The sequence below is a fragment of the Emydura macquarii genome, unplaced genomic scaffold, assembly GCF_026122565.2.
Source record: "Emydura macquarii macquarii isolate MOO-44397 ecotype Brisbane River unplaced genomic scaffold, CSIRO-AGI_Emac_v2 contig_2422, whole genome shotgun sequence".
Lineage (NCBI taxonomy): Eukaryota > Metazoa > Chordata > Testudines > Chelidae > Emydura > Emydura macquarii.
The window spans coordinates 17,258,671-17,286,411 of record NW_027132559.1 but is presented as its reverse complement, the minus strand read 5'-3'; the positions used below and the strand labels follow the sequence as shown (position 1 = coordinate 17,286,411).

Below are 27,741 nucleotides of genomic sequence, written 5' to 3'. Positions count from 1 at the left end.
ATTTGGATGGACACTGTCTCAAATGTTCCTTTCAGGGAAAACACTGAGGGCCTTAGGTCCACAGTCAGTTCATAAATGTCACAGCTTAAATAATTCCTTTCTGGCACTGCACTTCTCTGAAGCCCTCAGCATAGTGCAGGCAGCATTGGCCCAATTCAACTCCCACTGAAGTCAATGAGAATCTTAGATTGATAGTCTCCTGTTTAATTAGCATATTCATCTCAAAACTTCTTAGAATCGTAGGACGTTGAAAGTAATATATTTGATAATCCTATTAACTTTTTTTGCCCAGAAGTCCCAAGAAATACAGATTCGTATAGCATTATACCTAGCAATGCATAATCATTTCTCCAGAACACAGAGTCTATGGCAGACATTGCAAAATGGTCTAATATCCTCTTCGACACAAGCGTATAAATGCTACTATTTAATAGGATTACCCACATGTATCATGGATAATAAGATAAAGAATTATGTTTTAGCCTCAGACAACAGCTTTCTCAGAAAACAAAATTATTGGATCAAAATTAAGTGATACCATCATTTCTCATTTCTGAAGAAGCTGGAGGGATCAACCTCTCCTATCCTTTTTTTTTCCCACTTCCCACAATGAAGAGAAGGATAGCCTTCCCAATCTACTGCCTCCATTCAGCAGACAAGAGTACAGAAATGGTGTGGAGGGAGAAAATCATCCCCTCTTACTTGTCACACCAGGCAATAGATAGCAACTTCTCCCAACCCAATTTACACATATATACACAAAAGAAGGGAGTAGCCTTTCCCAGAAAACCCTCCAAAAGGAAAGGAAAGGAAAAAGGAAAGAAAAGAGAAAAAAGATTCTCCCCCAATTAGAATATAGAATGGGGGGTGTACGCATGCACACACCTGCTTCTCACTTGAGAAAAGAAGGCCTATCCAACCCTGCTCATTTTCCTTCACGTTAATGAACTGAACTTTCCAACTGAGCCCAATCAACCTGAAATAGTTAAATGGGAACGAGAACAATAAAATACTTTCATTTTCTTTGTAGGAAGACGACTCTGAGTAGGTGGAAGAACAAGTTGAGAAGGAATAGCCATGCTCTTTAGCTCCAAGATAAGAGGATAACAATCATTCTGTCTCCACAACTGCAAACTTGATAACTAATCCATTAGAACAACAATGGTAAACTTCCATTGCTTTCGTTCCTTCAGGATGACCAATCACCATCTGAAGACCAGTCTGATGAAGATACTAAAATAGTGCTAAGCAAATAAAGATCTTTCGGGGGTGGGGGAAGACGACAGAAAAATCTTAACTGAATTTTCTATTATCTGGCCCTTGTTAAACTATTTATTACTATTGTATTATTTAAACCAGCCCTGGAATGGAACACAGTTTTCTCCTAAATATAATTCCTAGAAAACAAACTCAGTGAGAACAGGAGTTGAAAGAAAAAAGGAAAATAAAGTAATGTACATCGTGCAGAGCAAGGAAAAAAAGACGGTTATTTACCATGTAACTGTTGTTCTTCAAGATGTGTTGCTCATGTCCATTCCACTATAGGTGTGCGCACGCCTTAGTGAACAGTTACCGGAATTTTTTTCCCTTTAGCAGTACCCATAGGGCCAGCTTCGGCATCCCCTGGAGCCCCGCGCACATACCGCGGCAGATGAGGTTCTATCAGCCCTACGCCCCCTCAGTTCCTTCTTGCCACCAACTCTGGCAGCGGGGACAGGGAGTGTGTTGTGGAATGGACATGAACAACACATCTTGAAGAACAACAGTTACAAGATAAGTAACCATCTTTTCTTCAAGTGTTTGTTCATGTCCATTCCATTGTGGGTGACTCACAAGAAATACCTTGGAGGTGGGCCAGAGTTACGGATGAGCTGCCTGCAGCATCGCTCTGTTGAAGCTTACTTCATTCCATGCCTGCTGGACGATGGCGTAGTGGGACGTGAAGGTGTGTACAGCCCTGCAGATGTCTTGCATAGGCACTCTCGCTAGGAAGGCTGTGGATGAGGCTTGAACTCTGGTTGAGTACACTAATTATCCCTTTCGTTTTGGGGGACGAGGAAGTACCTCAAGTAAAACCCCTTTTCCCTCATGTCCAATGGAACCCCTTCTATGGCCCCCAGGCTGAGAAGGGTCTCTACCTCTTGCATGAGGAGTTGCTCGTGAGAGGGGTCGCTGAAGAGGGATGGGAAAGGAAGGTTGTTGGAAGGGGTAGAAGCAAACTGGAGAGCACAGCCTGCCAAAACTATGCCAAGGACCCAGTGATCCAAAGTGACCTTGACCCATTCGGACAGGAAGGGAGCTAGGTGGTTCAGGAAGGGCTGGGAGGGTTCCAGGAAACAGGAAACCTTCAAAATGACCTCCTTTGATTACCAGATCACCTAGACAATCCTTACTGGGTGGCTGAGGAGGACCCTGGAGTTGATTGATGTCTCCTAGACCCCCTATTTCTGTCCCTCTCTCTGTAGGGCGTGAACCTCTGATGTTGCTGGCCCTGAGGATGGAACTGGCATCAAGAGGTCTGGGGCGTATAAAGACCCAAGGAGCAGAGCGGAGCCATCGAGTCTTTCAGACCATACAACCTCACATCCGTCTGGTCCAAAAAACAAGGCTGACTGATTGCAGGGGAGGTCCTGGATGGACTGTTGGACCTCCTGGGACAGCCCCGAGGATTGCAGCCACGAGAACCTGCACATGCAGATAGCGGAGGCCATCGCTCTGCCCACTGAGTCTGCTGTGTCCAAAGATGCCTGCAGCACTGCTCTGGCCACTGTGATACCTTCCTCCAGGATGGTACTAAAGTCCAGCGCCTGGTCCTGGGGCAAAGCGTACGCAAAGCGCTTTAGCAAGTCCCAGAGATTGAAGTTGTACCTGCCTAGGAGAGCCTGCTGATTGGCAATTCAAAACTGCAGGCTTGCCGTCAAATAAACCTTTCACCCAAACAGGTCCAATTTCTTATTATCTTTGATTTTTGGCGTGGAACCGGGCTGTCCTGCCGACCGCGCTGGTTGGCTGCATGTACAACTAGGATACCGGGAGAGGGGTGGATGAAAAGGTACTCAAATCCTTTGGCTGGGACATAATATTTTTTCTCGGCCCCCTTAGAGGTTGGTGTTCCAACAGGTTAATGATCCCCGAGAGTCAATAATGAGTCGATTAATGACTAAATGAATTGTATTATAAAACAACAGGAATAATAAATATTTTTAACTATTTCTAGACTAATACAATAGAATATAAAATGGACAATTATTATACAATATAAACTGAATTTGAACTGACAGTTAACTGCAAGACACAGAATGATTTTAAACAGACAGTTAACTGCCAGGTACAAACTAATTTTAAAAAGACAACAAACAGTTAACTGCAGAACACAGACTGATAGGGAGGAAGGAATGTAAAGCTGCAACACAGACTGAAAGTTAACTCCTTACTATCCAGGCGAGAAGAACACACAGCATAATAAATATAAAAACTCGAACTCGGCCGGCTAACAGACGATTCGCACTCGGGGGGAGGGGACACACGGGAGCGGGAGGGTCTGGACCAGGTGATCAGGCTGGTAGTTCGGGAAGGCTCTCAGCAGGGGTTTGGGTAAGACCCCTTTTATGGACTTCGTGCCAGCACCAGATTGGCCGGGGGATATGTGCAATAGGCTTCGTTTCCTAGTTGATGTTAAGTTTCGTTTCCCATATATGACGTGGGAGCCGAAGGCACAGTCGATCGCATAGGCATACCCTAATAAGGTCAGGTCGTGGGTTGACTGTTAGCACCGAATGGGTGGGGGGGAGTGAGGGGTGGTCATGGCAGAATTGGTGCAGCGACAGTTGGGGCCCCTAATGAATGGGTCTGCCACAGAGCCTTCACTATCTTCAATAACCCCTCATGCATGGGGAGGGAAACATGGGCTGCGGCAGTAGCTGCCAGGACATTAAAGAGACTGTCTGACGCCTCCTTTAGCTTCTCCGCCTCCAACCCCAAGCTGGAAGCCACCCTTTTGAGATGCTCTTGATGCGCCCTGAAATCATCCAGGGGTGCTGAGTGTCCCTGGGTGATCGCCTCATCTGGGGAAGAGGAAGAGGACTGAAGGGGCACAGTGGGTGATGGCATTCCTTCCTGCTGACGATGGGCCCCAACAGAGGTCCCTTCCTGGGGGTCCGAATCGCCCTCAGAGGCCAAACGATGGCTCTTCTCTGGCACTCGTGGTGTGGATTGCACCCCAGACGACCTTAACGACTGTGGGCCTGGGCTGATCGGAAACCCCCAGGGTTCCCAATATGGTCATTGGGGTGGCCACTGCCCTTGAGGCCATCCCAGGGCTGCCTAAGCTCAAGGGTGTTCTGGCATCTTTTGCTGGTGGCGACGACTCACCCGGCAGTTGTCCTCTCGAGAGGACGCTAACTCACTGTCAGATGATCACGGTGGGGCTGCATCGGAGGCTCCCACTGTACGGTGCTGAATGGCGGGGGAGCAATGACCCGATCTGTGGGTGCTCCGGCACTCTGAAGAACGGCCTGTCGGCATCGTCAATAATGATGACGATGAGACCCAGTGCCACAACTGGTGCCGATGTGGGCAACCATGCTCCAACTGCAAACTAGAACGCCCAGAGCGGCGCCTGGGCACTGATTACTTACGGCGCTGCTTCCCTCTTGGTGCTGAGTCAGCCTCTGGCGACCGAGTTCTGTGCCGCACTGGTGCAGGCGAACCACCCGGGGTGACCGAGTTGTTGAAGATCTTCCTCCCTGCTCCGGGGATCGCCTGAGCCAATCAGGGGATCCCAACACGGGCTTCCCCTATGACACTGGTCCCTTCTCTCTAGGCAGAGGCCAGAGCAGGGGCGGTGTGGGCAAGACCAACAAGGTCCCTGCCGCCTGATACACCTCCAGTATCGATGGTGCAGGCTGGTGCAGAGACATCCTCCCATTCCCAGGAGTTGGGGGGGGGTCTCTGGTTGGAGACATAGGCTCCAGTGGTGGTGAGCGAATCTCCACTGTCTGGCCTTGGTGCAGCCCCACGCTCAACCCCGCTTTCTTGGACGGTGCAAGGGAGCGTCCCTGCTCTGTGCGCTTCTTTCGCTGCTTCTTCCTCAACGGAGAGGAAGAAGTCCGGTGCCAAAGCAGGGCCGATGCTGACAGTGCACTGTGCACCGATGCCATGCTCGGTACCGAAGCAGAGCAGATTGGTTTGGAGGCCGGTCTGAGTGCTGCCTCCATTCGTAAGGCTTTCAAGAGGATCTCTCTGTGGTTTTGGGTCCAAGGTCTGAAAGCCTTATACATTTTGTATTTGTCCTTACAATGAGCTTCCACCAGGCACTTTAGGCAACTATCATGGAGGTCGCTGAATGGAAAGGCCTTCCCACAGGAGGCACATGATTTGAAACCTGGTGACCGGGACATGGCTCGCTCTCAGCGAAGTCCCAGCCAGGGATATCCTAAGTTACTAACTACCACTATTAACAACACTTAAGGTCTAATCTACCTACCTAAGACAAACAACAAACGATTAAGGGAGAACAAAAGAGATTGAGTGACTTCTGGGGGAGCGGAGCCGTATTGACCCCTCCACTTGCAATGCAAGCCAAAGCAGTTCCAGCAACTGTCACAGGCAGAAAGAAGGAACTGAGGGGGTGCAGGGCAGGCAGCACCTCATATACTGCAGCATGTGCGCGGGATGCCAAAGCTGGCCGTATGGATACTGCTAAAGGGAAAAAGTTCTGGTAACCGTGCACAAAGGTGCGCGCACACCTACAATGGAATGGACATGAGCAAGCACTTGAAAAAAGAAGCTCCCTTGTGTATTTGAGTTCTCTGTGTCTATCACCTTCTACTGTAAAGATACTATAAGTCTCTTTATCAAAAAATGCTGCCTTAACTATGGTATGGCAAAAAAATTAAGCAATTGTGACCTGTAAATTAGACCCTACCTTTCAAAATAAAATTAAATGATTAAAGTATCATTTTTCATTCTCACTTTCACAATCTAAAATGCCATATGATATTGAAATAGAGAAGTAAAACAGTCATCCCAAATCCAGAAAATTAGACTTTGACTCAAGTGTGGATTTTAGAATTTTTACACTTAGCACCACGGGTTTCATATTCTACTTGAACCATGTAGGGGAGAAACGTGTTGGCTTTTTTTCAGAAAAAATATTCGCTAAAGCATATTGGTTACTCTCCACAATCTTACCTCTATTTTCAAGACTGTCAAAATCAATTCTGACCAAAAAAAACCTACTTCAGGTTATTCTCCCTCCAAGCCCTCAAATCATCTCCAGCCACACATTTCTTACTCTGTTCTTGTTTTCCAACTCAAATTGATTTTTTTAGGACTGGACTATTTCTCTATTTAAGGTTCTTCAATTAAAATAGCATATTTTATTCATAATTATATCCAAATATTACAATTATGAGGACCACGTAGAGTACTTAGATATGACACATTTTCAATATTTCTTTCAGCTTCCTGCACCTCAAGGCAACATTTCTAGATTGTCATCCACAGAAATGACCATGGCCTAAATTGCTTCAAATGTTACCAAAACCCACTGAGATCTTTTTAAACTTAACATTGATTGACAGATCAGGTTTATGCCCCCTGAAGATGTGAAGCTAAACATAGATAGATCTGCTTCCAGGCTTGAAAGTGCATTTTCACATCTTTGTGCACCCTCTAATGTAATTTCAGGTAGTCTGAAGCATTACAACCTCCACCAGGGACAAACAAATGAAGGAAGTGTCTCAGAAGAACATTCACTTCATCTGAACTGAACAAGCAAGTCATTGCGCAAATGGAAAAAAAGAGAAATCAGACTTTTGTTTAAAAAAAAAAAAAAAAAAATGAAACAGCTTCCCTTACCAAAATGATAAAAATTAAAACTTTAACCAGCCTGAGATACTGTAGTAGTTTCAAAATGGCGCGGAACTAATTTTTTTTTTAAATTAATCCAAAAAAACCTTTGATATTGACTTTTTTCCCCCCTTTGGTATTAGGGGCATGCACAAGGGGGGGGGGGGGGCAAACACAGACACACAGGCCCCTCGCCCCCAATAATCACTGGGGGCACAGATCTCCTCCAGCAACAGGGTCACATGGGGGGGGGAGATGGGAGAGAGAGTTCTGCTGGGGCCAGGGTGGAGCAGAGAGGAGGGGAGAGAAGAGTGAGGTCCTCCTGAGGGGGTGAGGGGGAGGACACAGAACATGCACCCCCAGTAGGGATCAAAGTTAAATTTCTGCAAACCCCCCGTCCAAGGAACAAAGTATTTCCTGTAAATGAAATGGTTTCGTTTTCCTTTTTTATTTTTAAAGCACTATCTTCTAAAGTTGGTGCTAACTTTTTTTTTTTAAAACCATAACCATAAAGTACAGACTTGCTATTTTGATTTGTAAGTATTATTTTAACATGTCTTGGTTTCCCTTTATAGCTAAACTAGAGATTAATTTCCCACCACAACCAAATTTCAAAACAGATGGAAGGAGAGTAAGAAATTACAAGACGCAACATTGTTATACAACATACTATATAAAAACCTGTCATTTAAGTTACAAGAAACCTAGTCATCAATAAATGAAAAAAATACCCCACTCAAAAATCAATTATCTCGAGTCTTTTGTACAGAGAAGTAGTACACCTTTCAGGCAACTGGTATTAATGAGCAGACATGACTATAGAATCTCCATCTGTTTTTCTGACAAAGCTGTGACTACTCCAGTCTCTCATTGAAATTCCATTAATCTGGTGCACCGAGGTCCAATGTGAAAATCAAAACTCCATCTAACCCGTTATCAGCTCACAATAACCTACAAGTGAACTCTGCCTGTTAGCACACTGCAAGTTATGATTTTGCTATCAGTCAGCTGGTTAGCCAATAAAAAAAATCACGTTAGTAACAGTGCCTGGCAGGGTTTTTTGTTTGGTTTTGGGGTTGCTTTTTTAAAATTTTATTTATTTATTTTTTTAATCCTTTTTCAGTTTCTGTAGGGTGTCTGGACCTTGTGAGCCTATACATTATTCTCCTACATTGTGATTTAATTGCTGCCAGCAATCAAGTCAAAGCATCACTGAAGTGTGCTTGAATTTCATTAGAAGATATAACTTATGCTACTTTCTTACAGTACCTAATAAACCATAAAGAAACCAAAACACATATGGCTTGAGGGAATAACTGGAAAATTAGGTGGCCATTTGGGAACTGAGTGAACTTTTGAACCAGAGGAACAGAGAAAAAAATATTAAAAGGAAAGACAGACTTAGAATGCACACAGAGATGTGGGGGTTTGACCTTTTCAGTACCTAGAAAATTACATTAGCATTATGAAAAATACATATCATGTTTAGAGTTTATAATCCATCAATGTTTAGATACTTTGTTAGTGCCTACCATAAGGTAAAAGTCAAAAGGACAAAGTAACAATCAGATTTGACAACAGGCCTTTTGGTGACCTGGACTAATTTAGTTATACCGTACTTATTGTTAAATGGATTACCTCTCTTGTAATTAATATAACATTAGATAAAGGTCTCACACACAAAAACCAGGATTTTACAATGATTGCAGAGTACATAAGATAGACCTCCAATTACAGATAATTATGAGTGTACCTTCTCAATTATATTTTTTAGAGGAATACTGAGAAATTTGACCTTAGTATTTTTAGAAAATATACAAGTCTTAAATCCTTTAGTGTAATGTTTAAGCACATAAAATATAATAATTTTGCATTACATAGTCATTTATGTTCAATGGAGATCATTTCTGAATTTGGGTATCTAAAGTTAGGCTCCTAATTCCATACTTAATAATCTTTGATCCTGCAACTGGATGAACACAACGAAACACTTACACCTGCATGGACCCCAATTTAAGTAAATTGGGATCCACATAGGATCAAGAGTCTTACCCATGCAGATTAAATGACAGGATTGCAGCTTTATGGTCTTAAATGTAAGTAGACTGGTTTCTGAAAGTATTGATCACCCACAAATCCTTTCATATCAATCTTTCAAAATCAGGCCACCTATTTAGATACTGAAACACAAATTTAGGAGCCTAAATCTAGGCAGCTAGATTTGAAAATATTGGTCTATATTTTGAAATTCAAATGCCTTTAGAATGACCTACTGCACACAAACTAAACAAAAATGACTCAAGGAAATCATCAATATTTATGGACCAATTCCACCATCCTTACTCATTTCTTACTCAGTCAAATTTCCCACAGGATTTGGCCAAAAGGGACAACAGTACAAAGTTTCATCATCTTAGATTATATCATCTTGTACTAGTTGTATTTTTAGCTTACATTACATCTAATTATCTAAAAATTTTATAAATTGGCTATTATAGTGGTATCTATGCGCTTAATCTAGTAATTACGACATTCAAAACAGGCTAAATTAATTATCTGTATGTCCAAATTGATACGATACTTAACATATTTAGGCATCTGCATTGTTCAACAATTCATTATTCAGTTTTGTCAACAAAACTGCTGTCTTTTTCTTAATAATGTACAACTTCAGAAAAAAATATATAGCTTCATTTTCTCTGTCAAATATCCAGATATCTTTTGTAGTAGCTTTAAACTCAACATATCAGAAGATATAACCACAAAAAGATATTTTAATAACATCTGTAAGTACAAAAATGGAAACTTAAATTTGTTTGTACTTTGGAAAACTAATTTAGATTTTTTATAAACCATGCCCTGTTTGGCTGATAATTATAAGACGAACTGAAAACTAAAGTGTGTTTTTGCTTTTTTAATAACATTTCTACATTTACAAAAATGCAGAACTAGTGCAACTTAAAAAGTATGTGATTATCGTTGCATGTTTTAACAGAGTTGTGTGTATAAAGAAAATGTCATTATTCAGAATCAGTGGTTAGAAGGTTTATCACTTATGCATGTACTTGACTTATCCCTGTTCTGCAATAGACATAATTTTATACCTCATAAAAGCAATTTATGTTTCCAAAGGGAATAATCTGGATAACATAAAATGTGGAGTGCTATGTTGCGGGAAGCATATTTTCATTCAGCAATTGTATTCTGAGATGAAGCTGCACAGTTTGATCATCATATCATGGCAGAAAACATCATTCACGTCTAACTTTCAGTGCCACAAATTAATATACATAGTTAATTTATTTCTATATGTATTTAATTTATAATCATATATTAGCCAAAGTTTTTTATATTATATATAAAAATGGACCTAAAAATGGAAGCTATGATAAAGCAAGCTTAACTCTTACAATATTCAATTGTTTATATCTTCATTAAACTTAATGCTAAATTTGATTGTTTATATACTTTGAACACAGGATAAAACAATGTGAAAAAAAACTATGGACCCAAGGTTTTTTTAAAATGGGAAGTCAAACTAAAAATTTACGTAAAGAAAACAATCTACAATAAGGCAGTCAATGTGAGGAAGCATTGTAGGAATAATTAATTTAATATTTTATGAACTCATTCTGCATGAAGTTTAAAGAAAAATATCAATCAATTAAACTATTTAATTATTTATAAGATAAATAATACAGCAAGCAATTAAGTAGCACAATAAAATTAAGCAAGAATCTGATAACGTTGAATTAACAAACAATTTGTTACTATGAATATTCACATATTGCTTTACCCTCTGATCTATCTTTAAAAAAATTCTACAGAAGAGTTTTCATTATGAAAAAGTATATGAGTAAAAACAAACAGTGTGTGTTTTTGACAGGTTCACTATGCTTTTAGTACCACTAGAGAGAGCTCTTCAGTTCCTTAAAGGTTCTTGCAAAGATAAGGAAACTGTCCAGCTGTCTGCTGATGCCTATAATCTGTTTATCTGCTTTCCAACCATAACATCAGCCTAATCAAGAGGATCAGATTGCATGGGTCTGTAGCAAACTGGCAAATCTAGTGTATTCTAAGATAAACAGAGTCACATACCATCAGAGGGTGCTTCATCCTCTTTATCATATCGGTCAGATGTTAATGAGAGATTATCAGGAGGTGACGGGAAAGAGTCCTCATACTCTTCCTCATCTTCCAATTCTCCTGCAAGAGTCAAATAGATACCAGTGGTTAGTAACTGTCTCTTTCTGGCATAAACAGAATTTATTTTAAAAGCAGAGATGTAGCAATTTTTTGTTAATAAGAAACGATTATTTCAAGTCATATTTTTAAAGTTAAACTGAACCAATTCAGGGTCCTATTGTTCTCTTCATTTCATTTCATGAATCTCTAAATACTAGAGTATGGCTGTGCACACTGGTGCGCCAAAGCTATATTCTAATTAGCCAAGTGGGTCTTTTTAGTGATGTCATATTAATGAACCCCCTCCCAATGGTGCACAGCTGGAATCTCATCAGTAGAAAACACCACCCACTCATATACCTCCCTCCAGCTCCCCACACACCAAAACTGTGGATGAGGAGAGAAACTAACAGGAAAAGAAAGATAGCCTGAAAAGAGAGGAAAAGGAGAGCGCATTTGGGGAAGAAAGGGAAAGTCTTTAACTGCCCACTTCCCAAAATTTGGTATATGTCTAAAAATATACCAACTACACAAAGAAAAGGAGAACAGCTACACAGATCAGAAATTTTTTTTAATTTCTCTTTCAAATTGTTTAAATCTTACAAATATTGAGTGGTTAAAATGGAAGGTCTCCAGCAAATTTGAACTGCGCAGCTGACATTTGGATAGAGCAAATATAACTGGACTTCCTTACAGAGGTCCTATTTTTATACCACTAAACATAAAAATATTTAAATAGCAGAACACCATAGTGTGTATGAAAACACTTGACTTGTCAGTTAACAGGAAGTACCTATGCTAATATTTGATATCCACATTCAGATACACAATCATCCAAACCTCATTAGGGTGCCAGTGTAAATTTCCATACAGTCTAAGATTTGGGATTTTCTTAGGAAAAACTGTTGTGCGGACAGCACAATCATCTCTGACAGAAAATTCATGGGATAAAGTGTGTGAAAGTACATTTAAAAAAAATCAGGGTACCACAGCATTTATGGGATGATAAATAAGACAATTAAAACATTGCATACATGTGGAAGGGATGTTTCTCTAGCATATTACCTCTCTCACCTAGCATGCAATGGTTTTTTACTCTTCAAACTGGACTTGCAAAACAATAACTGGAAGAAATAGAGGCATTATTGGTCCAAAATAGCACAAACTGAATAACCTTCAGGGTATATGACAGTCTCTTTCCCTAGGTTTTTAATTGGAAAGGGTGGGGTGGGGGGAAGGAGAGAGATGAGTTAAAGGTGGTGAATTTTTGGCAGGGGAGGAGGGTGACGACCTTTTCAGTGGCCTGGCTTGCTGCTAGTGGGTTATACTGAGTTATTCTGCTGCTCTCTAGTTATGTCAGTGCATTGCTTTTAATGTATTTTCAAGTTATGACATAGGCTCTCTAGACCACATGACCATTTTGGATTATTTATTTGCATTTATACAAATGCTAAAAAGCACCTGAATAGAAATCCTTAAAGAAAACACTGCTCATATGTATTCTCTAGGAAATATATATATATCAAATAAAGAAAAACAGTGGCCACACAAATACTTGCTCTGTGTATAAATGTGTATCTCCAAAATCCAAGTTCAAATCCAAGTAAGCCTCTTAAAAATAAAAATTAATGATTTCTTGTAAAGCAAAATTAGTTAAATACCCCAATTAGAAATGTAATGCCCTGCTCTTCTAAAGTGCTTTTCATCTTCAAAGAGTTTTATGAACTTTAAATCCTGAATGAAGATTTCAAATCAATTTGTGACTATTTAAAAATCTACCCACCTAAAAAAACAAACACTATTGCCCTGTGAGTGAGAACCTGTATTTGTGTACACATACTTTATGTTGAAAATACAGTAATTGAAATATGTAACACTAAGAAAATATACCATGATGTTAAGCCATATCTTTTGTTTCTGCGTTTAAACCAAGTGCTTTGTAGTTCACACTACAAGCTGAAATGTAGTCCTTAACTCACTCAGTTGTACCTGGGAATTGTAGCTCATTTTGGTATGATAGATCACCCAATATTCTGGAGTTCTAATGAAAAACATATCTACAATGTTTAAGTTTATGCACGACAAGATGATTTAAGAACAGAATCAGCCTTAATTCTCAGTTTCCTGGCTTTGTGGGATTGAGAGATTTAGGAGTCTGTTCTGTTAACATATAGGAATATTATTCCCTGAAGTTTTATACATCAAAATTATAAGAAGACTTCTTGTTAATTCTGTGGGGTCTTCTGTATTTTAGGATTACTAGGGCTTGTCCATTCTCGTTCCTATTTTTCATCCTCCCCCAGCAAGGCCCTGTATCAAAGCCAATTATTCTACTGACTGAGGAAGACTAGAACAGACTGCATTTGAAGCTATCAGTGCTACTCCTTAACCAGTCAGAGGAGTCAGTGTTGAGCAGCACAAACCATTTTCTCCCCTCCGCAGGTGCTAAGTGCCTGCGAATATACCTGAAAAGCATCAATAAATTAAAGGAAAGTGTTCAACTTGTATTTATGTAATAGAAAGCTGAACTACAAAGCAACAATGGGCATCAGGTAAATGTATCCAATACAATTTGCAGGCATAATTGAAAGCATTACTGCCTAATCAGACATCTAAAAGCAAAGCATGCTCAAACGAATTGTCTATAGACTCATTAGCTGGGAGCCATTCCATTACAATCACACATAATGTCAGTAGTGCCTTGAGCCTATGCCAATGACAACAGCATAAATTTTGCATCTCATTTCTGTGGTCATAAAATTAATGATCAGTTTTAAAATACTTCTTTGTAAAAGTTATTGCACAAAGAAAAGACATGAATGTGTCCCTGTTATATAGTCATGAGGATAATTAAGGAGTTGATGTTCATTAATATGGTTTCTTGTTTCCCCAGAACAGCATTTGATTTATCCGAGAACTTTTTTTTAAGTTTAATTAATGATACACCATTAACAGTTAAAAAGAAAGTCCTATTCTTTCATTTCTGCAGTTTAACTAACCACTTAGGTTTGACTGCAGAATCAATATTTTGATTTACCCGCAATAAAAGGTACTGTACCTGATCTTTTCTTATTAAACACCATCTTTTCTATTATAGTATATTATTTTATTGATGTTCTGAAACAGCACACACCAAGGAGGTAGGTGTGCAGGACGACAAGTGGGGAATTAGACACTTTAACTCTTGTTATGTTAACAAGGGCTGCACTTTAATTCCCTGTATTCGGCACTGAAAATTTCTAACAGATTCAGCTAGTATCAACTGAATATTATGAACAAGACCATGTTACTTTATAGGGATCTGGTTAAAAAACAAACAAACAAACAAACAAAAAACCAACCCACAAGCTGTTCTTTTTTCACAATTTGTTTTCCTCTGCTATTATTTGTTTATAGTAATGAACACAAACAAAGATATTTCTTCAGCCACTTCATCTGTAAAGGAGACCAGACATCCAAATATTTCAGTTAATGCCTTTGAAATGGACTCTTGCTATTGAGGGACCCTGGACTCTCTAGACACTGTTTTAGTAAAACGTGTAGGAAGGGGAAAGCAAAGAAATTGCTCAAAATTAATCTTCAAGTGTATAAAATACTTAAAGGAGGGCAGGCCAGCAGCTGCGCCAAACTCCTGTGTTTTTGCTATTCCCGAAAGCTCAAATATGTCTAGCTGAAATGAGTTCCTTCTACCCACTCCCCAACCACCACTGCTGAAAAGACAATTGCACCCAGCAATTGATAAACGTAAGATTCCCAATACAGGTACATTAGCACAAATGAATGGACAAAGTTATTTTCAAGCTAAAGCTTATACACTTTAGTCCCTTGGTGGTTTAGTTGATTTTCAATAGAACATCAATGAGAAAATGACCCAATCCACCTGTCATTCAAGTGGTTCCTTTGCCAGCTACTCCCTCTGTGCCCACTCTGACATGCAGCAAACTGATACATATGTGCATTAATGTGTGTGAATCAATCTAGGTTTTCATATCAAGTGGCATTTTAAACATCTAAAGAATTCCTACCTGAGCTTCACAAAACCAAAAAAAAGATATCTACATATTAAGCCCTACAGAAACAGTATGAGGTTTGTAGGTGAATATGTTTCAGAGACTGAAGAGCCAAAAAGCATTAGGAAAGTCTTTGGGGAAAAAATTAATGATAGAAATATTTAAGCAACTATCTCTGAAATTCCTCATGTAAAGTTCTCCAATTGTTTCCAGAAGAATTCTACCATGAGATGGTATCTGGCATGTGAGAATTTGGCTGGATTGGTTAGGTTGGCAGTGAGATAGGAAGGCACTAAGAAGTGGGCTTATAATAGAAAGCAGCCGCTAACTTTATTTAGAGAAGGACTAGCCATCAAGAAAGTTCAGGGGACTGAACTAGAAATAATGTTCTGCACACGAGTTGATTCTTTGGCCTTGCCTTCACTGCATGCTAACCTCATGTTCAACACCACCATCTTGCATTTGCTCAGCATGTAGTTAAACTGCCTTGTCCTGTTGGCACATGACAGGATGATTCTTGGTCACTTAAAATCACACTTGACACAGATATTGTGTTAACAGGATGGGGAACAACATTCTAGCTTGCCCATGTTGAAAGAGGCCAGACCTCTAGAACAACCTGGCATCACACACCCTCTCCCGCTGCATTCAAAGTAGTTGAACATGAATATGCTATGGTGGTCCACAAGGGTCTTCATAACAATGGAATAGTATCCTTTCCTATTAATATACTCGCTTGCTCAAAACTGGTGAGATGCATATATCCATCCTGTTCCCCACCATCATGCCTGTTCAGTTTGGGAGCCCATCCATTCAAACCCTGCAATTATTTCAGGAATATTTCCAATTTTACAAGCCTGAGAGTCAGCATATCATTAATTGTCTTGCTAACTTCAATGACCATTGCAGCATCTGTAGATTTTCCAACCCCAAACTGATTGCCAACAGATCGGCAGCAATCTGGGGTTGCCCATTTCCACAGGCAATAACAACATGCTTCTGGGCCTTTATTAAGTCTCACCTGGGTGCTATGCCACTCAAGGTCTGAGGCAAGCTCCCCACAGTTCCATGAATAGATTTCTTTTAAACACAAAAGTTCTGGGCCCACTGCCAGTCATCCCATATTTCCACCATAATGTGCTACCACCAACATGCACTTGCACTCCTAGCTCAGAAGTGGTCGTCTCCAGAGAGGTAATCTACCATTAAAAACAGTACGCATTTCCACATCCACATGGTAACATTCAGTAGCTGTTGGTGTGCTACTCCTAACTGTAAGCCACTGCCCAGTCTTCTCCATCCCCAGAAACTCCTGCTATGTCTCCTGACAGCAGCTTGTGCATAGGCACAAAAAAACCCACTGCCTCTGTAAAAAGCAACAGCTCTCAGCCTAGACATTGCAGAGAGCAGGAACCCTATCTCAGCATGTAATAGCACACCAAACTTCAAACACAAGTGCGGTATGTAGGGCCCATATAGTACTTTCAATGGTGCTTCTGCCAACTTTAGCACTACTTTTAGCGGGAGTTAAAAACAAAGCCCTTTTGGTAAACATTTTGACAGCCATAATATTGATTCAATTAATCTCAAGCATAGAAATGCCAAAAACTGTATTAACTCTCAATCTTTAACAAAGTCCAGGCTTCTATCTCCTTAGAGCTGAAAACTAGTCTCTATATAAGCATCATTAAAAATTCATCTAATCACTGATCTTTCAGAAGATCTCTATACTGGAAAATTTAGAACAGGTCAAAGCGAGTATGGTTATACCCACTTTTTGATGCCTCTACAATTCTAAAGGGCTGAAGCACAAGAAGTCAATACAAAAGACCTCAAAGGTCCTAGGAACAAAAAAAACTCAGCCTAAGCTCCATCCTGATTTTATTGTTTCTTAATTAAAGAATAAAGAAAAATTCTAAGAAAGGAAAAGTGTTCTAGACATTAATCCAGTATGTGTTTGTTCTCTTGAGAGCAGGACAGGAGTAGACTTGGGGAGGCACCCAGGAACCCCGTTCACAGCAGAGGAATAAAACGGAGTGACTGTATTGGTTGGGTACTTTAAACTTGCTCCATCTTCCCTAGGTGGCCATGTGTGATATCAGTCTCCAGAGGGCAAGGCAGGTGGAAAGGGAAGATTTACTGCAAGCATCGGGGTACAGGCCTATGCTGTGTTGCACGATGATGACTGCTCATTTAATAGCAGAGTGACAGGGGAAAGTATCCTACTGTGGCAGAAGAAATAAGGCTGCAAAGGTTAACAGATTACCTACATGAAAGTTTCCTTGAGATATCCACAGAGGATTCTCGGAGCATACTTCTGCACATAAATAGTCTGTTCCGGGAGTAACCCTCGACTGAAGTTTGCCACCACCCAGTAAGACCCTCCACTCAAAAACATTAACTCCTTTTAAGAAGCTGGACTGGGGACATAACTGAAAAAATAAGATTTGCCACGCACTCACCAGATGTGCCCTCCCCTGCACCTTGATCAGTCCTGCTGTCTTTGTGGCTGGACTGCTCTGGGGTAATGAACAGGTCCTGGCTCTCAGGGAGAATGGATACCCCACTATCCTGCACCCTGCTCTCCTCATCCACAGAGGAGTCCTCCTCATTCGTCCTGGACTGGGATTCTTTGGAGGTATCAGTGCTGTGTGGTGACACAGTGGTGGGGTCACCGCCGAAAATTGCATTCAGCTCCTCGTAAAAGCAGCATGTTTTGGGCGAGGAGCCAGAATGGCTGTTAGCTTCCCTAGTTTTCTGACAAGCCTGCCTCAGCTCTTTGATCTTAACATGGCACTGCTGCGCGTCCCTGTTGTGCCCCTTCTCCAACATGTCACGAATTATCTTCTCATATATATCTACATTTCTTTTGCTGGCTCAGAGCTGAGCCAGAACAGACTCTTCGCCCCACAGACCGATGAGATCCAAGACCTCTGGTCTACTCCAAGCTGGAGCACATTTGAGCCATGCAGTCGCCACGAGCAGTTCAGCTACAAAGCTCTCTCAACACTGTCTAAACCGGAAATGGACATTCAAAATTTCCCGGGGCTTGAGGGGAAGAGCTATTTCCTGTTTACGTGGCCACATTACAGCAGAGCGTGAATGTCCAGAGCGGTCACAACGGGGCATTATGGGATACCTCCTGGAGGCCAATGGCGTCGATTTACATTGCGCACTGCATACAAATTCGACCCATGGAATTTGAATTCAGTGCTACGCCACTTGCAGAGGTGGTTTTATTAGGTCAACTTTTACTATGCTTTAAATCAATGGAACTGATGTGCCAGTGGAGACTCATACTTTAGGGGGTCGACGTAAGCAGTGTTACGTCGACTTCCATTGCCAGTGTAGACCAGGCCTAAGAAAGTGGTGTCATTTAATTAAACAAAGTTGTAAGTACAAACTGTTTATTTAGATTTTGCAAAACCCAGCTGCTTCCAGAAAGTTAAGAATCACCATTATTCAAATGAAAGATATATTTTTTTTAATTCATTCAAATTATTTAAAGAAATTTGTAGCCTCATTTTAACTGTATTTTGCTTTAGCTTTACATAGCTGAAAAGCTGGTTCATAGAAAGTGTCAATATACTCTCACGTTATCAGCTAGCACAAATTAATTACACATTAGTATCTCCTGTCTACAGATAGAAGGTACCAGGGTCCCCACTCTGTGCAAAGAGTGCAATTTCGCATAGGCTTTTTTGACCTCACACTGTGACCCTCATACCAGCATCCACAGGCTATAGGTCATGACCTCGTGAATTAGCATCATGGAAATAAGGGCCATTCCAGGTTTAGTTACAGAACAGAACTGTAGCAATACACTTCTCAATCTTTTCTCTTTCTAGCTGCACTGTGCAGCTTTGTTTTAACTCCTCAAGAAGACAATACATAACCCAAACAACAGTTTTCACTACTAGCACTCTAAATCTTGTTCTCCTGTACTAACAGTCTGATTTCCTTGCTACAATATGAAAATATTCATTCAGAGTGGATCAAAAACCAATATCATATAGTCATTAAATCAGCCTGCTAAAAAGTGATGTTGAACAGAAGACTTTGGTATCCCTCCTTCACAAAAAAGTCTTAAATAAATTAACTATTAACATTTGGTTACTGCCAAAGTAGACTGCTTTGCATACACTTTATATGACAAAACATGAATTGTATAGTTTTGGACAATACTGAGTTTTTGTTTATTAAGTAAATCTATATTTAAGACATTCCATTTATATTAAATATACATTTCCCAGCTATATTTCTAAAAAAGGCCCCTTTATTAGTAAAATTTCTCCTGCGGTGCATTTATGAAGTAAATATAACCTAGTTATTAAATAAGTGACGTTTTAACACACAAATTTCAAAGCACAGAGATTTTGGAAGCTTTTAATTTTTTTCTCAGCAGGGGGAGCTAGCATCCACATCCTGGAGAGTCAATCAAAGCACAATCTGGATATTTGAATGGTATGCTTTTAAACACATGTGCAGTATGTTTATTCAACTGAGAACCTGTCAGTGAGCAAAGTATTTAAGTCATGCCACAGTGAAATAAAATATTTTACATTTACCTTTATCTTGGAGTTCTTGGGGATAACTGCAGAGGAGGGAGAGAAAAAAAAACAGCATAAATATGCATTTGGGAAGTCTCAAGATGTGATATACTCAAATACAGAAAAATTATTTGTTTCTAAACAACAGTTTTGTACCATATGAGTACAACTGCTGCAAATCTATACTGCAAATTTTCACCATTATTTTGAGAGCCTTATCCTTTACACATATATTAAAACATTTAATCAGTTCTTCTTCCAGTGTTTTTTAATTTGTGAACGTGCTTATCAGTCATTTTAAAGAAATTTCACAGGTTAGTGACAAATAAAAAAGGCCAGTTAAAAACAGATTCAGGTGTAATAATAAACATACTTAAAAAAATAGATTCTAACATATTTGCTCACATAGCTAAAAATGGTGAGGATATTACATATTTACTTTTCCATCACCTTCCCCAAAGTTAATACCATATTTTAAGATGTCTCTATATAAATGAAAGTCATTTATCAGAAGTTACATATCAAATCTTTTACATATTTTATAATGAACATAATGTGACTGGTCAACATAGGAAAAAATCTGGATGTGGTTTGAATACTTCAGCAGCATATAAAAACCAAAATGGATAAACAGAAGATATTTGTTAATTCAGATATTGATATGGGTCTAAATATAATAGCTGTTTAAATAAACATTCACAATAAGCAGGCCTTAAAAAATTTACTCAATAACTCTTATATGGAGAGATACTACTGTATCTCTGATACTGAGGGATACTAACAGCTGTGGTGAAAACTACATACATTGCCAGGTCCCCCAAAGCCACGAGCCTTGCAGTATAAATGAACCAAAAAAAAACAAACAACCAGTTGTAGGGTGTAGTGACACAATAACATGCAAGAGTAAATAAGTAAGGAAAGAGCATTGTTATGTATGGGTTTAAATGCAATCTCAGGAAGCTTGAACTTACTTGACTAGCGGTAAAAAGGGAGCTGGTCAGAATGACTGGCAAGTAAGATGACCTTAACAGCTGCATTTCGAATGGACCAGGAGGGGTGGTGTAATTTTCAGGAAACCCAGTGGGGTAATGGTTAAAAGCAATGAAAATGAGAGTCAAGAAGGCCTTGAGGGAGAGATGCAAGCAGAGATAAAAGGCTATATCTAAGAACCATTGTGTAGAAAGTAGCAATGTTTAGACACAGCCTGGATGAGTAAAAGTGGCTGGAGGAATCAAAGGTGATTCTGGCAGACACACATTTTGGTGCAGGGGTGACAAGAACAGTGGTGTTAGCAGCAGCAGAGAAAGGTGGAAATGGGAGAATTTAAAAATAAGGATAAGAGGTGAAATCCTGGCCCCACTGAAGTCAATGGAGTGGAGAGTCATCTCTAGAAATGGCAGTTAATGAAATCACCCGGGAATGGGTTGTAGAGAAAAAAGGGCCAGAACCTAAGACAGAGCCTTGGGGGACCCCCCATGGAGGAGAAGGGAGGTGGACCATCTAACTAAAAAAGCATTAAAGGAACAGAGAGGTAGGAGAACCTTAGATTATAAACATATGAGGGCCAGTTCCATGTCTTCCTCTCATTAAAGCAGCATTGAGTACACTGTCATCACTCAGTTAAACTATCACTGACATTTGTAAAGGAGTGTGTCATGTGAGTCAAGGTGGATATCAAGCAGGAAAGAGCTATCGCTGTGAAAAAAGCTGCGGAGAGGTTGCAGAGGAGAACAACAAGCGCTAGAACATATTCTAATATAAGATACAACGTACTGTAAAATAGATGATTTTTTTTTCATCTGTGTAAAACTAGTGCCAAAACCTCCTCACCCAAGCAGTTTGACTGAAGTTAGAGGGTGGAACTAAATCTCAAAATCATACTCTCTGAAACATTAAGAAAACAGCTTTGTCTGGTTTATGCTGCACTTAAGTTTTCAATATCAGTTTAAAGGAACTTGTTGTTTACAATTATTTTCAGCTATCATTAAATTTCCTAGCATAGACAGGGCTAATGAGAGAATGAATTAAAATGGATGGAGTTGTGCAGTTTATATCAGTTGAGAATCTGACCCAGTGAAAATAATCATGCAACTACAGCAAGCATTCTGGACAAGTTCTCCTAATATTAGTTTTTATATTTTAAAGAATTTGTTAGTCAGATGAAGATAAATTCTGGCCTAAGAATCTTAAAGAACCAAGGCCCTGATCCCACAAAGGAATTCATACAGTCAGACCCTTTATGCCCCCATTTCCAACTGAAATAAATTGAATCTTGTGGGGATTCAATAATTCAATTCACCCACATAGATCCCTTTGCAGAGTATAAGTATAAAACTCCTGTTAAAACAGACAAGTGATCAAAAGGAGGAACAAGCAAATACTAATAAATTAAAACAGTAAAGATGACTTACTTAGCCTTGACTTCTTTTATCTTCTTAATAAGAGCATCCTTTTTTTCCTTTGCTCTCTTGGATAAGTTCTCTCCTTTTAGGGTATCGGATATAAATGTGTCAACATCTAGACCATGAAAGAAAAAAAAAAGGTTACACATTATAACGGAAAAAGTGGTAATTTTCTGAAGATAAATATCCCTATGACAGATTGTTCTGATATTATCACTTATGAAGAAACCTATTTTATCAGTCCTATGGATAACATGGTTGAAATACTTCAAATTCTAAACTGGATAAATTTGTTCTCTGCTCTACTTATGCTTAGCACAGCAAATGCTGTTTTGATATTTGGCATTATTAAATGAACAAGAATTACACAAGATTAAATAATCCATGGTGCTATGACAAATACATTCTACCACTTATGGTATAAAGTTAAAATAGCAGACAGCTTTGTGCAGGGATTACTGCCATGTTATTCTATATTTAAATTTCAAAAAGTGGCTGAGTCATTTACAACATCATAGCAAAACCAGATGAAGTCACTGCTGGTATGAATCAGTTGCTGGTTCCGTCTAAATTCCATTATCACGTGTTTATAAGTTGCCATTGTACCTCATATTGGGCTAAAACTCGATATCCACAGCCCACTCACGCAAACAGTTACACTGGCACTTAACGTTACATAATTGAATAACCCTATTGACGTCAACAGAACTACTCATCATGTGCTCACAGTCAAGCATTTGTGCACTTGCAGAATCAGGACCCAAGTTATGAACTGCAATGTACTTTTTTATTCTTAAAGTAAAAGATTAGTTGATTATATCATCACTTAGAAATGATGTTTAAAATGTTTTAAAACTGTATTGTTTTGGTTGTGTGAGAATTTTGTCCCACTCCATTTAAAGAGGCTTGATCATTCAAAATGAGTACCTAATTCCCTATTCTTTTAGTTTTCAAAATGAGTATGTTATTTCATATTGAAAAATATTTTATTTACATACTGAAATAACTACAGCCTAATAGATCTAATCCTGCCATTTTACTCAGCAAAACTCCCACTGACTTCAGCGGGCATTCTGCAGTCCCTACTCCTGCATAATTGTGCTCAAAAGTTCCAGTGCCATTGCACCAAGACTAGATGACCCAAATTTTCAATGCAACTTCCCTGGAAGCATCCTAAACATATACATGTAAAAAATCAAACTATGCTGTCGGGATAGCAAGTTCAACCAACATAAGAATCCAAACTGAAAAACGCCTCTCATGGTATTCCAACAGCCATAATATAAATGGTTTGTGGATATAATAGAATGTCAGTGAAAGGGATTAGCATTGTTTCGTGCTTAGTATTTCACAGATTTCCATAATCACAGCTGCCACAGAAGACTATTTATATCACACCAGAACTGGACTTATATGTCTACCTGAAAATTACTAAATTCAAACAGCACCTACCACATTTTCTGTATGTACAAAGAGGGCCAAGTTCTTCCCCACCACTTATACATGTGCTACTCCACTTAAATGAACAGCACTGCATGCATTTAAGTGAAGTAAGAATTTAGCCCATAAGATGATAGATCACTCATTGTTTTAATACCCTTATATGGCTCACCACATACCAGGCTTAAGGTTGGAGCGTTTTTGGTATGTAGGGGAGTTAGAATATTTACTTTATGTTCTGCACCTACTTAATGTTATTTTAAAATAAAAGCTTTGTATTTAAAGTCCCTAACTTAAATATTTAATTGCCTATTTTAAGTTATTATGAAAAGTTTAACTAAGGATGATCCACTTTGCATTATGTGCTGCAACAGAACAATTAAGCCAAAAATTTATTGCTTTCAAAAACTAGGTTAGTCACTACAACAAATGTAGTCAAGCATTCTTTATGATCAAAACATTGGAGGAGGAGATTTGGATTGAATTGCTATCATGCAATATATGAGCCAAAATCTTGAATATGTAAGGTTTCTGGAGACCTGAACAAGTGCTTTTCCTCCAGAGGTGAACAGAGAGCCCTCCCCCATTATATGTAGCAGAGCAGCCCTTAGAGTAGTTGAAGTCTCATTCCTGCAACGCTCCTTCTGCACAAGGGCAGAAACAGAAGGCCAGTGAGTTACTGTAGTTGTGAATCCCCAAGGCCCATCCATAAAAATCTTGGTGCTGAGACCCAGGAAGCCCTGGTAGCATTTTGCCTTACAATCTGTACCCTTTCACAAGCTCCAGGGTTCCTGCTCCTCTTACTCTGAAGTACAGTTGGGATGCTATCCAGAGAGATTCCCATGAAGTCAACCTGCTTGACCCTGTTCCCACTGAAGGCAGCAACAAAATAGCCAATTACTTCAAACAGGAACAGCAAGTGTTCAGCAATTCTCAGGATCAAACCGCAAAGGTTCTGCTGTGTGCAGGAGAGGGAAGAAATGGGCGTGGTGGACAATATTTGCCCCTTTTGCCATTTATATATTTACTCAGACAACAAGTTAGCAGCTTTGAAGTGCTATTTAGATAGCAATATGAAAAAGCCCAGGGTCGCTGGTCATTTTATAAACAGAAAGTGATGTTTACATTGTAATCTTTAAACCCTTGATCTAATTCATTACAGCACTACGCCTTTGGAGCCTCCACCTAAACTCTGCAGGCCACCTTACTTCTTGTTGAATTCCAAATCCAAGCAAAAATACCATCATCCAAGTCACTGTTTGACAGATAAGAACACATGCTGCATTTACTGAGCAACAAATATCACTTATGGCTTAGAATATGCCATGTGCCCCAAACTCTGTTGGGAACCAATGTCTGTACTGTGGATATAAACACATCCTTTTTGAAGGAACTCTGAATGTGAAAGCAAAGATGAACATAAAGCCTGCAACCTCCAAATAGAATAGAAGCAAGGCAGAAATGGATGCATCATCTATTCTCATTGTGGTGAAACTGCAGTGAGATTTTGCAAAAAGTCAATGAAGTTGTGACAAATCTGTTGTTTATTGATACAGCAGTGACAGGGAAGGGAGAGCTTTCCCAGGGGGATGATAGCTCTCTCTCTCCTGTGGGCTTGCCAAGTAGCTAGTTGCCAAAATAAAGTAACCACTTTAATAGATACTGTGATGCTGTCTGGATTAGGAATGACCATTTATAATATTACTGATACCAATATTATAGAATTGCAATAAATATTGTATGGGATATGCCAATGCAAGTTACTGATGGAAAAGTCATGATTTGTTAAGATTGGTAAGCACGTTTATATGTATGTATCAGTTTTGTATTATAAACTTTTAAGTATGTATGGTATATTTGTATTTCAAACTTGTGCTGTGTTTCTGGATGACACCCCCAGATAGGATGGCAGCAGCACTAAGCCTGCTAAATGGCCCATCAAGGGAACTCAAATGTACAATGAATCCAGTGAAAGAACCCAGGAGCTGCACCTTATGAGTCACCAGGACATGTAAGAACATGCCTATGGACAGGGGACTCTGAGGCTTTTCCATGCCAAGTGCTGTGTTTGGGACAAAGGAAGTACAAGCCTCGTGGCATAAACTATACAACGCAGATGCACCATCTCCATCTTGTCTTTATTCCTGCTTCCTTCCTACTTCTGGATCAACTACTCTACATCTGAAGCTGTGAAACAAAGGACTGAGAACCAGCCAGGTACTGGATGTACATCAGAGGAAATATACAAGCCTGCAAACTCCACAATTCTGCTGAGAATCTGATATATATGGACTTCGAAGTCATTTGTATGTATCTGATTCCTTTGACCATTAAACAGCTCTCATCTTGTTTGTTTCTTTCCTTTCATAATAAACCTTTAGTTTTAGTGACTAAAGGATTGCCTGGCAGCGTGGTATTTTTTGTAAGATCTAAACCAATATTGATCTGGTAATGTGGCTGACCCTTTGGGGACCAGGAGAACATATTCATAAAGGGAACAGACTTTTAAATAACTTCTCTCTTTACTGGACCCACTGCTATTTGGGAGCCAGAGACTGAAATGCAATAAAAGGGGCTGTGAATTTCTTGTTGTATCTTCTTGATAACCAGTGTGGGAAATCAGGAGCCCTGTTTGTGACTGGTTGCGGGATTTAACTTCAGTGTTACCCACCAATTCTGGGAGAATATGCTCTCCTTTTGCAGCCTGCCCTGATTTCGGCATTTTCAGATGGGGTCCCCTAGGCACAGACAAGTCACAGATACCGTTCCAGTTTACATCATTGTTCACCTTATGCACAGAAGAAAAATCAAGTTGCACTCAGAAGAGTTCAGAAGAGAGTCAACTCAAACAAGATTTTGGCACAAGTTCCCATAGTTTCTAACAAATACAAGTGTTCCTTAATATTGCTGATGATATTTGCAGACAGAACTGACAAACAAATATTCTCCTCAAATGCAAAACAAAAATTCCAAATCTCTCTTCTAGGATGCTAAGGCAGAAACCTTATACATGCTAAATTTCAACACCAATGTCACACTACAGCATATTAAAATATTTAATGCACACTCAAATCTCTTAGCTGTCCTTGATTATGTATGCAGTTTTGTTGTAGCCATGTTCGTCCCAGGATATTAGAGAGACAAGGTGGGTGAGGTAATATCTTTTATTGGACCAGCTTCTGCTGATGAGAGAGACAAGCTTTCAAGCTTACACAGAGCTCTTTTTCAAGTCTGGGAAATGTACTCAGTGTCACAGCTAAATAAAAGGTTGAATGGATTGTTTAGTATAACCGTTATGTGTTAACTATTTATGCTAAACAATCTGTTCCTCCTTGTATTTAGCTCTGACACTGTGTGAATTTCCCACACCAGAAGAAGAGCTCTGTGTAAGCTCAAAGGCTTGTCTCTTTTACCAACAGAATTTGGTCCAATAAAAGATATTACCTCACCCACCTTGTCTCTCTCATGATTATGTAGAATGCTCTCCATTTTGGTCAAATCTTCCTCTGTTGCACAGCTCCACAAAGCTAGGTAATGTGATGCAGACACACAAGAGACAGACTCCCCTGAAGAACACCTGTGTAGCCTAGAGTAACATGTTCTGGGCTGGGATCCAGGAAGCCTTGAAATCTAAGCTCATCTCTTCTAGTCATACTGTTTGTATTTCTATGCACTTCATAGTCCTTATTACTGAATAGGGCCTCATGCCCCTACATTTAGGAAGGAAGCAAGTATCATTCCCCCCCAGCAGTCACGCAACACAATCTGCCACCCTAGGCAAAGCTCCAGCGTACACTTCTCTCCCCATATTAGGCCCAGCTAACTAAAGCAGCCCGATTCCCCCTATTCCACTAATAAACCTAACTGAGATGTTTTGCTCAAGATCGTTTCTGTTGGAATGGAGAATAGAACTCAGATCTCTAATACGACAGATTAGAGTCTCACCCATTTAATCATTAGACTGAATGAGCCAAGTTTATATACTTGTAACTACTACTCTAGCCACTAGTTAACTCTCCCTTCCCAATGGGAGGAATAGAATCCTGAAATCCTGACCCCCAACAGTCTACTGCTGTGTGTGGAAAATAGCTGTGTAATCCACTGGCAAAGTAGACATCATACACCTCAAAAATCTGGTCCACTCAAAGGATATCATTAACTCCTTTAACTCAAGCATTAGATATCTGCGGTGAGAATCTGAAGGCCCTGGCTTCAAACTCTGCTATTGCATTTCTGTTTATCTAGTTTTCTTTTTAAAACAACCAGTTTAATTCAAATAAGTTTTATTAATTAAAACAGGTT

At 39.6% G+C, this 27,741-nt stretch overlaps 1 protein-coding gene across 2 annotated transcripts in view; it reads right to left on the bottom strand.

Moving 5' to 3' along the window:
* Nucleotides 1-27,741, bottom strand: part of SKAP2 (src kinase associated phosphoprotein 2) — a 142,455-nt gene that overhangs the window by 105,356 nt on the left and 9,358 nt on the right. For both annotated transcript variants that reach the window (XM_067562024.1, XM_067562023.1), the window contains exons 2-4: nucleotides 22,009-22,114; nucleotides 19,616-19,641; nucleotides 10,951-11,058 (exon numbers count right to left, since the gene is read on the bottom strand). In XM_067562024.1, coding sequence (XP_067418125.1) covers nucleotides 10,951-11,058; nucleotides 19,616-19,641; nucleotides 22,009-22,114 — 240 coding nt within the window. The remainder of the gene's footprint in view (nucleotides 1-10,950; nucleotides 11,059-19,615; nucleotides 19,642-22,008; nucleotides 22,115-27,741) is intronic.